Here is a 15277-nt window from a genome sequence, read left to right on the forward strand (position 1 = left end):
CACACTCCTGACTTGTGCCTTGTAGATGGTGGACAGGCTATGAGGAGTCAGGAGGTGAGCTACTCGCCATAGGATTCCTAGCCTCTGACCTGCTCTTGTAGCCACGGTAATTATATGGCTACTCCAGTTCAGTTTCTGGTCAATGGTAACCCACAGGATGTTGATAGTGGCGGATTCAGCGATTGTAATGCCACTGAATGTCAGGGGGTGATAGTTAGATTCTCCCTTGTTGGAGACAGTCATTGCCTGGTACTTGTGTGGCGTGAATGTTACTTGCCACTCAGCCCAAGCCTGGATATTGTCCAGGTCTTACTGCACTTCTACAGGAACTGCTTCAGTATCTGAGGAGTCGCGAATGGTGCTGAACATTGCACAGTGTACATCCCCACCTCTGACCTTATGATTGAAGGAAGGTTATTGATGAAGCAGCTGAAGATGGTTGAGCCTAGGACACTACCCTGAAAAACTCCTGCAGTGATGTCCTGGAGCTGAGATGATTGACCTCCAACAACCACAACCATTTTCCTCTGCGCTAGATACGACTCCAACCAACAGAGAGTTTTCCGCCTGATTCCCATCGACTCCAGTTTTGCTACGGCTCCTTGTTGCCATACTCGGTCAAATGCTGCCTCGATGTCAAGGGCAGTCACTGTCACCTCACCTCAAGTTCAGCTCTTTTGTCCATGTTTGAACCAAGGCTGAAATGAGGTCAGGAGCTGAGTGGCCCTCTCAGAACCCAAACTGAGCATCACTGAGCAGGTTATTGCTAAGCAAGTGCCACTGGATAGCGCTGTCGATGACACCTTCCATCACTTTACTGATTATCAGGAGTAGACTGATGGGGCAGTAATTGGCCGAGTTGGATTTGTCCTCCTTTTTGTGTACAAGACATACCTGGGCAATTTTCCACATTTCTGGGTAGATGCCAGTGTCGTAGCTGTACTGGAACAGCTTGGCTAGGGGCATGGCAAATTCTGGAGCATAGGTCTTCAGTACTATTGCCGGGATGTTGTCAGGGCCCATAGCCTTTGCAGTATCCAGTGCCTTCATTCGTTTCATGACATCACGTGGAGTGAATCGAATTGGCTGAAGACTGGCATCTGTGATGCTGGGGACCTCAGGAGGAGGCAGGGATGGATCATCTACTTGGCACTTCTGGCTGAAGATTGTTGCAATTGCTTCAGCCTTATCTTTTGCACTGATGTGCTGGGCTCCCCTATCATTGAGGATGGGGATATTTGTGGAGCCACCTCCTCCAGTTAGTTGTTTAATTGTCCACCATCATTCACGACTGGATGTGGCAGGACTGCAGAGCTTAGATCTGATCCGTTGGTTGTGGGAACTCTTAGCTTTGTCTATTGCATGCTACTTACGCTGTTTGGCATGCAAGGAGTCCTGGATTGTAGCTTCTCCAGGTTGACACCTCATTTTGAGGTATGCCTGGTCCTGTTCTTGGCATGCCCTCCTGCACCCTTCATTGAACTAAGGTTGGTCCCCTGGCTTGATGGTAATGGTAGAGTGGGTTAAACACCTGCTCAGGTCTGCAAATGAGACCTGAACCGAGGCCGACAGAACCACATCCGACCCCGAGGCGGCCCGAGTCCTTCCATTTTTCCCGCGCCCGACCCAACCCTCAGTTAATTTATCTTCCATTTTTCACTTTGTTCCTTACCTGCACAAGCTCAAAATAACTGTAGCAAAACCACCTTTAAAGTCCAAAAAGTAAATTAACATTAAAGTCACTTACCTGAGGTGGTGATCGAGCGTGTCTGATCCGGTCAAAACCCGACCCCGAATGCCAGACCTGGAAGTGCGACCTGACCCGAACCCGACACGTCATCGGGTTCAGATCGGGTAGCAGGCCTTTAGAGTTGGGTATATGCTGGGCCATGAGGTTACAGATTGTGCTCGAGTACAATTCTGCTGCTGCTGATGGCCCACAGCACCTTATGGAAGCACAGGTTTGAGTTGCTAGATCTGTTCGAAATCTATCCCATTTAGCACAGTGGTAGTGCCACACAACACGATGGAGGGTATCCTCAATGTGAAGACGGGACTTCGTCTCCACAAGGACTGTGCGGTGGTCACTCCTACCAATACAGTCATGGACAGAAGCATCTGTGACAAGCAGATTGGTGAAGATGAGGTCAAGTATGTTTTTGCCTCTTGTTGGTTCCCTCATCACCTGCCACAGACCCAGTCTAGCAGCTATGTCCTTTAGGACTCGGCCAGCCTTGTCAATAATGGTGCTACCGAGCCACTCTTGGTGATGGACATTGAAGTCCCCCACCCAGAGTACATTCTGCGCCCTTGCCACCCTCAGTGCTTCCTCCAAGTGGTGTTCAACATGGAGGAGTACTGATTCATCAGCTGAGGGAGGGGGCTGTAGGTGGTAATTTCCTTGCCCATGTTTGACCTGATGAAACTTCATGGGGTCCAGAATCAATGTTGAGGATTCCCAGGGCAACTCCCTCCCGACTGTATACCACAATGCTGCCACCTCTGGTGGGTCTGTCCTACCAGTGGGACAGGACATACCCAGGGGATGGTGATGGCAGTGCTTAGGACATTGACTGTAAGGTATGATTCCGTGAGGATGACTATGTCAGGCTGCTGCTTGACTAGTCTGTGGGACAGCTCTCCCAACTTTGGCAGAAGCCCCAGATGTTAGTTAGGAGGACTTTGCAGGGTCGACAGAGCTGGGTTTGCCGTTGCCATTTGCGGTGCCTAGGTCGATGCCGGGTGGTCCCTCTGGTTTCATTCCTTATCGACTTTGTAGCAGCTTGTTACAACGGAGTTCCTTGCTCGACCATCTCGGAGGGCATTTAAGAGTCAACCACATTGCTGGGGCTCTGGAGTCACATGTAGGCCAGACCAGATAAGGACAGCATTAAATGATATGAGTGAATTATGTACTTACCCACATTACTCTCAAACATAATATGAAATTTTATCATATTATGAACATTCTTCAGAGGATCCTTTACCAAAATTACTAAATAACCTGTTCCCTATTTGCTTCCTTGATGTATTGTTCTAGAAAACTGTCTCAAATGAGTTCCATGAACTTGTCCTCCAAGCTACTTTTGCCAATTTTGATTGTCCAGTTCATGAAGATTTAATTAACCAAGGATTTCTGCATAACTCTCGTTACATGTTCCTCTAATTTCCTGGTTTATACTCTGTTCAACACTACGGTTATGTTAGGGGGCCGACAATCGACTCCCACCAGCGTTTCCCGCCTTTTGCTATTTCATAGCTCCACCCATACTGATTTTACAACCTAATTTTCTGGGCAAAGATCCTTTCCCACAACTGTTTTTATCAAGATGGATACAGAACTGTCTCGGTCATAGAAGACAGAGGGTAGCAGTGGAAGGGTGCTTTTCTGAATGGAGGGCTGTGACTAGTGGTGTTCCGCAGGGATCAGTGTTGGGACTTTTTGCTGTCTGTAGTATAACTGATTTGGAGGAAAATGTAGCTGGTCTGATTAGTAAGTTTGCGGACGACACAAAGGTTGGTTGAGTTGCGGATCGTGATGAGGATTGCCAGAGGATACAGCAGGATTTAGATCGGTTGGAGACTTGGGCGGAGAAATGGCAGATGGAGTTTAATCCAGACAAATGTGAGGCAATGCATTTTGGAAGGTCTAATACAGGTGGGAGGTATACAGTAAATGGCAGAACCCTTAGGAGTATTGACAGGCAGAGAGATCTGGGCGTACAGTTCCACAGATCACTGAAAGTGGCAACGCAGGTGGATAAGGTAGTCAAGAAGGCATACGGCATGCTTGCTTTCATCGGTCAGGGCACAGAATATAAAAATTGGCAAGTCATGCTGCAGCCGTACAGAACCTTAGTTAGGCCACACTTGGAATATTGCGTACAATTCTGGTCGCCACGCTACCAGAAGGATGTGGAGGCTTTGGAGAAGGTACAGAAGAGGTTTACCAGGATGTTGCCTGGTCTGGAGGGTATTAGCTATGAGGAGAGGTTGGATAAACTCGGATTGTTTTCACTGGAACGACGGAGGTGGAGGAGCGACATGATAGAGGTTTACAAAATTATGAGTGACATGGACAGAGTGGATAGTCAGAAGCTTTTTCCCAGGGTGGAAGAGTCAGTTATTAGGGGACATAGGTTTAAGGTGCGAGGGGCAAAGTTTAGAGGGGATGTGCGAGGCAAGTTTTTTTTTTACTCAGAGGGTGGTGAGTGCCGGGAATTTGCTGCCGGGGGAGGTGGTGGAAGCAGGTACGATAGCGACGTTTAAGAGGCATCTTGACAAATACATGAATAGGATAGGAATAGAGGGATACGGACCCCGGAAGTGCAGAAGATTTTAGTTTAGACAGGCATCAAGATCGGCGCAGGCTTGGAGGGCTGAATGGCCTGTTCCTGTGCTGTTCTTTGTTCTAATCCTTTATTACATGTTACCTCACCACCTTTCTATTTTATCTAACTTTTCAAAGTATCCTGAAACATTTAGTTCATAGCAATGGTCACCCTGCAACCATGTCTCAGTAATGGCTACTAGATCAAACCCATTATCATTATTTGTGCCATTAAGTTGTTACGAATGCTTTGTGCAATCATCTTAAACACTGCAATTAAATCACCCTTAACCTTCAATTTTTAAGAGAATACAAGCCTAATCGATGTAACCTGTCCTCACAATTTAACCCCTTCAGCCCCGGTCTCATTGTAGTGAATCTGTACTGCACCCCCTCCAAGGCAGATATATCCTTCCTGAGGTGCGGTGCCAAGAACTGAATGTTGTATTCCAGATGGGGTCTATGCAGAGCTCTACACAACTATATCAAATTTTACCCTCTCTGCGCTCATTCACTGTTCGGAGCTTCCAATTATATAGAAAATATTCTCATCTATCTTTCTTTGGTCTTTGATGACTTCACACTTTGCCACGTTGAACTCCATCTACCACAGTTTTGTCCACTCACTTAACCTATCAATGTCCCTTTGCAGCTTTCTGACCCTTTTTTCCCCCTTCATTCACAGGATGTAGGAGTTGCTGCCAAAACCAGCATTTATTGCCCATCCTGAATTGAGATGGTACTGTCAACCACCTTCTTGAATATAACGGAGTGGCTTTCTAGGTTATTACAAAGAGCCGTTAATAGTCAACCACATTGCTGTGCGTCTGGAATCACATATAGGCCAAATCAGGTAAGGACAGCAGATTTCCTTTTCTAAAGGACATTAGTGAACCAGATGGGCTTTTGCTAGTTTCATGGAAAGCATTATTGATATCCGCTTTTTATTCCAGATTTATACAATGAATTGAATTTAAATTCCCCAGCTGCCATGGTGGGATTGGAACTTATGTCTGCAGATAATTATTCCAGGCCTCCGAATTACTGGTCCAGTAACATAACTACTATGCTACAACATCCTTGATGGATTTCATACCAGAATATGGAAGGAAGTGGCCAATGAAATTGGTAAAGTCTTGGCAAGTATTTTTATGGAACCACTTGAAACACGTCATACTGAAGAATGAGAAAAATGTCAATTTATGAAACAGGGCACAAGTATAACCATGTGAACTGCAAGCCAATAAGCCTAGCATCTATAGTAGATTTAGTAAAATACTGATCAAGAGCGTGGGGCCTGGGCAGAGGAAAGCATAGCAGCCAACGATATATCAGGGATGTACAAGAGGTCAGAATTGGAGCAGAGATATCTTGAAGGGATGTCGGGCTGGAGACTGGAGGTAGTTACAGAGATAGGAAGGGGTGAGGCCCTGGAGTGATTTGAAAACAAGGATGAGAATTTCAAAATTGAGGCATTGCTGGACCATTAGCTACTGTAGGTCAGCGAGCACAATGTGATGAGTAAACGAGACTTGGTGTGCATTAGGATACTGGCAGCAGAGTTTTCGATGAGCTCACGTTTTTGTAGGGTGGGAGGCCAACCAGGAAAACAATGAAATAGTCAAGTCTAGAGGTAAAGGAGGCATGGATGAGGGTTTCAGCAGCATATGAGCTGAGGCAAGGGCAGAGTCAGGTGATGTTACAGAGATGGAAGTAGGTGGTCTTTTGATGGAGCAGATATGTGGCCGGAAGTTTATCTCGGAGTCAAATACAGCACCAAGTTCCAAAGTCTAGTTCAGCCTCCGACAGCTACCAGGGAGAGGGATGGAGACGGTGACGGGGACTGAAGGCAATGGCTCCAGTATTCCCAATATTTAGATGGAAGCTTATCAGGTATTGGACGTCAGACAAATTCTAATGTCTCTTGTAGGTTTATTTCATCTATATTTGTCCACAAAATTCTATCTTCTGATGCACATTTTCATTTTATAAGAATGTATTGATCTTGAACTCGATCTCATATTTGAAGGAAAAACCTATGAACAACTGAACCCTAATAATATACCCCCAGTAGACAAAAACTCCACAATAAGATGGCAGCACAGATTAAAGCGCAGAAAAGAATAGGTGAACAGATAGTTTAATTACTTTGCACAGTGAATAGCATATGGGTTTCCCAAAGAGACAATTTGTGCTGGCAACTTTAGGATGGAGCAGGACTAATATTTGGCAAGCGGAGTGATTTAAGAGATGCAGCATCTCAGTTATGCAGTCTTGGTAAAACGCTTAAACAGGTACCTTTATAGCTTTCTGTGCATTTGGTAGTCCTTCCTCTATATCTTCTAAGAGGATCCCTCCCAAACCCCGCTGGTCATGCTTGTCCAAAAGCCTCAGAAGAGCCTTTTTATCTCTTAAGTTGTACTTGGGTTTAAAGGCGTATTTTCCATCTGTCACGTCAATTTTTGGATTGCTTAGCAGTGCCTGAGGAGAAATAAAATGATGTTACTGAAACACTGTCAAAGAAACACTCATATTACTACCAGTGAATCTGCTACTATGGAAAGCCAGGACCAAGCAATTTTCCCAGGGCATTAGTGATGCTGCTGATAAAAGGTATGGGAATCTGGAGCAATGAGCTCCATTAAGTCATAGGAGTGTCCAGCTCCAAGTGTGACTCTGTATCAAACTAGTGATGACCAAATAAAGAATTTGTGATCTGTATAAAACAACTTTATTTATAGATACACATTAATGGATATTCTGTGGCACTGCTAATTGAGCACCATAACCACTAGATTACCCTAATGCAGAAGCTCAGATGTACAGAAGGGTTTCGCCTCCATGTCTTCTTCCTTCTCAGCCACATACTTCCCCCACCCCAGCAGCTTCACTATTTCTCTCAAATTGTAGGGTGGCTTCCTTCTGACTACTAGGTGTCTTTGATGCCTTTCATGTTTCTGGATAACTATCTCCGCCTTTATGCTTCTGGTTCCTTGCGGCTTTCTGATTGTCTGTATGTGCTCTTTTATTTCTCTCTTTTGTCTCATTTTGTCCTATTCTGTCCTATTTTATCTTTTATCCTCTCCTTTCTTAGCAGGCAGCAGTTGGCAGGAAGTGTAAGTGATAGTTGGTGGAGGGATCTGCCAAGGCTACAGTAACATAGGAACAGGAGTAGGCCATTTAATCCCTTGACCCTGTTCCACCAGATCATGACAGATCTGTGACCTGACTCTATATCCTCCTTTGACCCACATCCCGTAATACCTTCGGTTAACAGAAATATGTCAATGTCAGATGCAAAATTTACAACTGACCCAGCATCAACTGCCATTTGCCCAAGAGAGTTCCAAACTTCTACCGCCCTTTGCATGTCGAAATGTTTCATAATTTCACTCCTGAAAAGCCTGGTTCTAATGTCCCCTAGTCCTAAACTCCCCATGGATCAGAAATAGTTTCTATCTACTCTATCTGTTCCCCTTAATATCTTGAAAACCTCAATTAAATCACCCTTTAATGTTCCTAATTCCAGGGAATACAACCCTACTTTTTGTAATCTCTCCATGTAATTTAACCCCGGGAGTCCAGGTATCATTCGAGTAAATGGGGCGGCGCAGTGGTTAGCAACGCAGCCTCACAGCTCCAGCGACCCGGGCTCAGTTCTGGGTACTGCCTGTGCGGAGTTTGCAAGTTCTCACTGTGTCTGCGTGGGTTTCCGCCGGGTGCTCCGGTTTCCTCCCACAGCCAAAGACTTGCGGGTTGATAGGTAAATTGGCCATTGTAAATTGCCCCTAGTGTAGGTAGGTGGTAGGAGAATGGTGGGGATGTGATGGAGAATATGGGGTTAATGTAGGATTAGTATAAATGGGTGGTTGATGGTCCGCACAGACTCGGTGGGCCGAAGGGTCTGTTTCAGTGCTGTATCTCTAAATAAATAAAAAATAAAAAAAATAAATCTAACCTACATTCCTTCCAAGGTCAATATATTCTTCCTAAGGTGTGATGCCTTTAATCTATCCTTTTTAGGTCCAAAGTGGATGACCTTACATTCGTCTACACTGAAGTCCATTTGCCACAGTTTTGTCCATTCATTTAATCTATTAATATATCTTCATAATTTTATGCATCAATCTCCACTGGTACCAAAGCCGGCTATCCTTATGTCATCAGTAAACTTGGATATCTGTGTCTCAAGTTGTTAATAAATACAACGATTAGTTGAGGCCCCTACACATAGATTCCTGTGGGATGACACTAGTCACACCCTGCCAATTAGAGCACCTGCCCATTCTATTCCTACTCTGTTGCTTGCTGCTCAGCTAATCAACTAATCAGAACAATAATCTGCGCTCAAGGAAGGTTTCAGCTGACAGAGGTGAGGCAGGGATGCAAACCACCTCTGCAAGGGCATGAGTACCAACTTGGTTTAGGAAAAGCCTACCCAGTCCAAAAGTTGCTCCTCAACAGCAAGCATTCCATTCTCCTCGGAATCTGAAATCCTCTCTTCTACACAAAAATGTGGCTGAAAGTCAATGACACATTTCCCCCCTAAGTTAAGCACTCGCCTGGCTGTAGCATCGATCACCTGCTCCACCCAGACTGCCACGGTGATAGTGTTGCCCTTCAACCAGAATCAAACTTGGTTTGACCCCACCCCCCCATTCCTTTGGCACCTGGTCTTCTCACTCTGTTCCATCCCCTCGCCTCCTTTAAAATTTTCGTTCTCTATCGCCCATCCAAATACCATGTCAAGCTTCTCAGAGATAGTTTCACTATTTTCCTCCCTCAACCTCCTCACCAAGCGACTTCTCATCCTTGGTGATTTCGACCTCTATCTCAACTCATCATGCCCCCTCTCCTCCAATCCTTTCTTAACCTCTCCCTCTGCATAAAAACACCTACCCATTTTCATAGCCACTGCCTCAACAACAACTTGTGTTTATACAGCACTTTTAAAGGAATAAATGTCACAGGAGTATTATAAATTTGACATCAAGCCACAAAGAAATATTAGGGTAGATGACCAAAAGCTTTAGAGGGGGTTTAGGGCCTTGGCAGCAGAAGGCATGGCCATCAATGGTGGAGCGATTAAAATTGGGGATGCTCAAGATGCCAGAAATGGAGGAATGCAGATAGCTTGGAGGGTTGTGGGTCTGGAGACGATTAGAGATGGGGAGAGGAGAGGCCATGGAAGAATTTGAAAACAAGCTTGAGAACTTTCGCATCAAGGCATTGCTAAACTGGGAGCCAATGAAGGTTAGCAAGCATGGAATAAGGGGTGAACAGGACTTGGCGCAAGTTAGGACATGGGCAGTGAAGTTGTGGATGTCCTCACATTTACAGAGGGTAGAACATGTGAGGCCTGCAGAAGTGCATCGGAATAGTCCAGTCCAGAGGTACCAAAAGCATGGATGAGGGTTACAGTAGTAGATGAGCTGAGGCAGGGACTGAGTCAGGCAATGTTAAGAAGTTGGAAATAGGTGGTATTAGCGATGGAGCAGTTATGTGGCTGGAAGCTGATCACAAGGTCAGTTTGTTTTTATTCATTCATACAATGTGAGCATTGGTGATAAGGACTGCATTTATTGCCCATTCCTATTTGCCCTTGAGAAGCTGGTGGTGAGCTGCCTTCTTGAACTGCTGCAGTATCTGGTGTGGGTACACTCACAGTGCTGTTAGGGAGGGAGTTCCAGGATTTTGACCCAGCCACAGGGAAGGAATGGCGATATAATTCCAAGTCAGGATGGTGTACGACTTGGAAGGGAACTTGAGGTAGTGGTGTTCCCATGCATCTGCTGCCCTTGCTCTTCTAGGTGGTAGAGGTGGAGGGTTTGGAAGGTGCTGTCGAAGGAGCCTTGGTGAGATGTTGCAGTGCATCTTGTAGATAGTGTGCACTACTGCCACCACACACTAGTGGAGGAGGAAGTGAATGTTGAAGGCGATGGATGGGTTGCTGATCAAATGGGTTGCTTTATCCTGGATGGTGGAGAGCTTCTCGAGTGATGTTGGAGCTGCACTCATCCAGGTAAGTGAAGAGTATTCCATCACGCTCCTGACTTGTGCTTGTAGATGGTGGAGCAGCTAGATGACCTCTTTCCTGAATGCCCTCCATTGCTCTGTTACTGCTTTACTCTGCAATTCCATTTTCCAATCTCTGTATTAGATCCCTTCTTAAATCAATGAAATTAGCTCTTCCCTCAGTTGCGTATTTTTACCTTTGATATTTTTTGGTTTCTTTCCATAATTACATTAAACCAAATTATATTCAGGTCACTGTTAACTGAATGATCTCCTACTGCAACACATTCCACTTGCCCTCGTTCACTTTCCAGAACAAGGTCCAACACTGCTTACTTCCTTGCTGGGCTAGCTAGAGATGTATTGGTGGAGAAAGTTCTCCTCTACACATAACAGAAATCCTTCTCTTTCTCTGCCTTTTAGCACTATGTTTTTTTCCAGTCTATATTACGGTAATTAATGTCTCCTAATATTACTAATTATTTTTGTTACCCAATTTGAAATTTTCTAACAAATTTGCTCATCTTTCTCCTTATCACTGTTTTGAGCTCTATGAAAAAATTCCTAACAATGTAACAGCTCCCCCTCTGGTCTTCAACTTAATCCCAATAGATTCAGTCTTAGAACCATCTAATGGATTGTTACGACCAGGTGAGAAAGAGGTCCAAGGTCTATGTTTGAGGTAAGCTCCGAGGAGGGTTTTTTTGTTACTGTGCTTCGAGTTCGCTGGAGAGTCCTTGATTAAAGATATGGTCTTGCTTTTCGTTGGGGCCCAGTATTCTTCTTAAACCTTATTCACTGTAGCAGACTTTTCTCTCTTGGGATTCATGTGTCTTCAGTGGATTTTGGAGTTCCGTGAGAAAGAGATGGGAGCAGACAGACAGACAGGAAGCCTTCTTCAGTCCAGGAGCACTCTGCTTACTGCCAGTTCAAACGCTGTCTCTACAATTTAAAACTCCCCAATTTGTCCAGCAGGGTAGTCACGGGACTGGTATAATCACTTCTGGCTTTGTGTATTGGGTGGGTCAGGGAATGGTCCTTTGTTGACAAATACTGTCCGTTAATATGCAAAAATGTCTTTCCAGTCAGGGGCTCGGCAACTCCTTGGAACGGGCCTTCTCTTCTTCCCAGGAACAATGTGAAATTTAATGCTCATGTGGCGAAATTAATGTGCCTCACTCTTGGCAGGTGGGGGCCTGCATGATACCTCCACACCCAAGGGAATGAAATGCGGTTTGGGGAAAGACACATTTCATTAAAAGGGTTGAGGGAAAATAAAAGATACAGAAAATCATGCATTTCTCTCATTCATTCCCATTCATTCATAAATCCTAAAGCTTATTAAAATTGCCTGTCTTTTCTTGGTGCCAATGCTGCATTAATTTTCCCTTTTTGGCATCCCAGTAACCATGAGGTTCTTCGGGGAAGTTTTTCTTCGGTTTGCCCATTGCCATGACTGCCTAGGGTCTTTGTTCCTGCTGAGGTAATATTTTTCAGGAGAATAGGGGGCGCGGGTCTATCCTGAACTCTCTTTCAGTGCTTTGCTGAGCCATGCAAAGGCTTTTGACTTCAGGGGATGGGTGGTTCCCTTTTTCTCACACTGTGGGGGAGGATTCTTTGTTGATCTCCCCTTTGTTCTCTGGGACACTTCTGCCTGCAGGTATTTGTGCAGACTCTATTGCACTCCCCTGCAGCACTTCGACTCAGTGAGAATTCACCCTCACGGTTTCACTGCTCCCTAGAGGTCTTTCTTTGTCCTGCAAGTTTCTGTAAATAGTGTTAGCAACTCTTTTGGGGTGCTTTTAGAGTCTGCATTTACATAGGAGGATGTGGGGTCTAAGTATTCACATTTTTCAGGGTTGGCTAACTGGACAGTTGGGGTTTTCATCCGGGATTCCTCCCAGACTTCCTTCAACCTGCCCTCTTGGTCACTTTTTCCCTTTCCCTGTCTAACCTTTTGCCAGCTGTGTGCCTGCTTGTCCCCTTATGTTCTCGGCGGGGATCCCTTACAGTTCACCAGCCCTCTGCTGGAGGGTCCTCCTAACACTGGTACAGGTCTTAGAGGTGCAGGTTTCACCTCAACCTGGCACATGTGGCAACTTCTGCAGTACTCCATCACATCTTTCTGGAGTTTTGGCTAGTCATACTGCTGTCTTATGCGGGCTTTGGTCTTTCATACACCGGCATGTACAGCCACTGTAGTGGACCCTTCTTAATATTTCTCCCTGGTACCTCTGCGGCCCAACTGGTGAACTACTGTCTATTCCTTACTCTCAGGTCTGTGAGGAGAATTCCATTTCCTCATCAGTACCTCATTCTTTAAATAGCAATCAGGGACTCCCTCTGCTTCACTTTCAGATTGGGCAGCCTGTGCTAACTCTCGCAATACTGGGTCGGCTCACTGAGCCTCAACTAGGGAAAATCCATTTAATTCATTCCCTGGGTCTCCTAACTTTCTAAAGTAAGTCTCAGACAGGCAGACCTCATGGTCATCTGCCTGCAGTGCCAATGCAGTCTCCTTTGGGGGAGCTGGTTTGATCATGGCCTGATCCACTACACATTCAGGGAAACTGCAGGGGCCCGTCCTCTGCCACATCCCTGTCTCTCTGACCTCCTGCAGTCTTTCTTTCACTACTTGGGGGGGGAGCTACCACCTTCATCCCCACCAGATCATTACATAGGAGGAGGTCAACCCCATAGACAGGCAAACTGGGGACAATTCCTACAGTCACCGGTCCCGAAACTAGGTTGCACTCCAGGTGCAGCCAGTGTACAGATACAGGCATACACTGCCCTCCAATACCATTCACCGCCATTTTGGTGCTCACTGCACTCTTGGGGGAAAGATCAGGCTTTTTAACCAGTAAAAGGGATCTAGTGACCCCTGTTTCCCTGATAATTACTATGAGCTTGATTGCCCACTCAAGGAGTATGGGGTTACTTTCCCTTCAGAGAAAGAACCTTGATAACCCTCAGGAATCCTATTAACTTTTCCTGCGCTGGCCATAGTAAGCTTCCTGGGTTGCACTCTTACTGCAGATAAAGCCACGGCTTGTTCTGCTGTGCTTTCCATCAGGGTGCCTTCTTCATTGAGTGGGTGTGCCCTGAATCACCCTACCGGTTTTCCCTTTAGTTTCTAGCAGTCAGCTTTTAAATGCCCTGCTTTATTACAATGAAAGCACACAGGTCTCCAGGTCTCACTCTTGCTCACAGCACCTTCCTTTTTGGCTGGAGGAGGGCCCCCTGTGTCTCCTGCTTTCCTTTCTCTCCCAGGACTGCCTGGGCAGATATTTCCTTTCCACCCTTTGTCCTTTTCAGATTTGTGGGGGTGATTAGGAAAGGTTCTCCCCCTGGGAAACCGACATAGGTTCAAGCAAACTCATCGGTCAGAACGGCCGCTTGCCGGGCTCTCTGGACCTGCTGCTCCTCTACATGGGTCTTGATGGAGGGTGGGAGAGAATGTTTAAATTCCTCCAACAGAATTACTTCTTTGAGTGTCTCATAACTGAGCTGTACTTAAAGAGCCTTCAGCCACTGGTCAAAAGCCAGCTGCTTGCTTCTTTCAAACTCCAGATAAGTTTGACTAGCTTGCTTCTTGAGGGTTCTAAACTTTTGGTGATAGGCTTCGGGTTCTAATTTATATGCCCCGAGGATAGCATTTTTGGTCAGTTTATAATTTGAGGAACTTTCATCTGACAACAGGGAATAAACCTCATGGGCTTTTCCAGTTAGCTTGCTTTGTAGTAAAAGAGACCAGGTCTCAGCTGGCCATTTTAGCTGCCTTGCCAGTTTCTCAAAACACACAAAAAATGTCTCCGCATCTTCCTCATTGAATTTTGGGATTAGATGAGCTAGTTTCAACAATTCTGTACCATCCCTGAATTATGCTCCTCCATATTGGCCATGCTTTCACTGGGGTTACTCTTTCGCCCCCTAGTTAACTCAAGCTGCTTCAACTCTCTTCGCATTCTTTCTCTCTCCTGCCTTTCATTTTCTTCACGTTCCTTCTGGAAGGCTCTTTCTTTCTCTGTCTCCTGTCTATCTCTTTCTCTGTCTTCTAATTCATGTTTCCTTTGTTCAAATTGTATCTTTGCTGGCAGTACCCTGTCGGAGTCTGCTTCTAACCCTGTTTCTGCTTCTTCAGATTCAAGGGAAAAATGGTTGGCCACTAGCCTTAGGAGTTCAAACTTCCTAGCCTTGCCACCTACAGTGATCCCACACAGCTCAGCCATTTTCCTCAACTCCTCCATGGACAGTTCTTTTAACTTATCCCAAGTTACTTCACCCTGGCTTGGAGAGCTACTAGCTTCAGTTGCAGACATGTTAGTATTCAATTACGCACAACCACAAGAAAACCTGTATTAAAATCTTGCTTTTTTTTTTAAAATTGGGAACAATTTGGCTTCCCACTTCCAATTTCTCTCGTTTGGCTGTGGGTCAATTCCGGGACACTAGCACCCAATTTCTCTTACGACCAGGTAGGAAAGAGGTCTAGGGTTCCCTTTCAGCCTTCACCTGGTCTTATTGTAACAGGGATTTATTTTGAACACACTGTTTTTAGCTCCCCCTTGGTGAATCCTTGTTCACCACTTTCCAATTATAAGGTAAAGAAACGAGCACAAACAGGCTTTCTTAGGTTTAAAGGTGGTGAAATTTTATTAAACTTAAACCCTAACTTGGTTAATGCCTACAGATACATGACACACCCACATTAACATGCATATGCGATACACACATGCAGATAGGGACAGAAAAGAGAAGAAAAAATAAAAATGGAAAAGTTTGAGGCAATCTTGAAGGGGTGTTTTTTGTTACAGTACTTCGAGCTTGCTGTAGAGTCCTTGATTGAAGATATGGTCTTGCTTTTCGTTGGTGCCCAGTATTCTTCTTAAACCTTGTTCACTGTAGGAGACTTTTCTCTCTTGCGATTCA

At 45.3% G+C, this 15277-nt stretch overlaps 1 protein-coding gene across 3 annotated transcripts in view; it reads right to left on the reverse strand.

The window, feature by feature from the left end:
* Positions 1-15277, reverse strand: part of gtf2e2 (general transcription factor IIE, polypeptide 2, beta) — a 152614-nt gene that overhangs the window by 34495 nt on the left and 102842 nt on the right. For all 3 annotated transcript variants that reach the window (XM_068041759.1, XM_068041740.1, XM_068041749.1), the window contains exon 5: positions 6629-6811. In XM_068041759.1, coding sequence (XP_067897860.1) covers positions 6629-6811 — 183 coding nt within the window. The remainder of the gene's footprint in view (positions 1-6628; positions 6812-15277) is intronic.

This window comes from Heterodontus francisci, chromosome 1, assembly GCF_036365525.1.
Source record: "Heterodontus francisci isolate sHetFra1 chromosome 1, sHetFra1.hap1, whole genome shotgun sequence".
NCBI classification, from domain to species: domain Eukaryota; kingdom Metazoa; phylum Chordata; class Chondrichthyes; order Heterodontiformes; family Heterodontidae; genus Heterodontus; species Heterodontus francisci.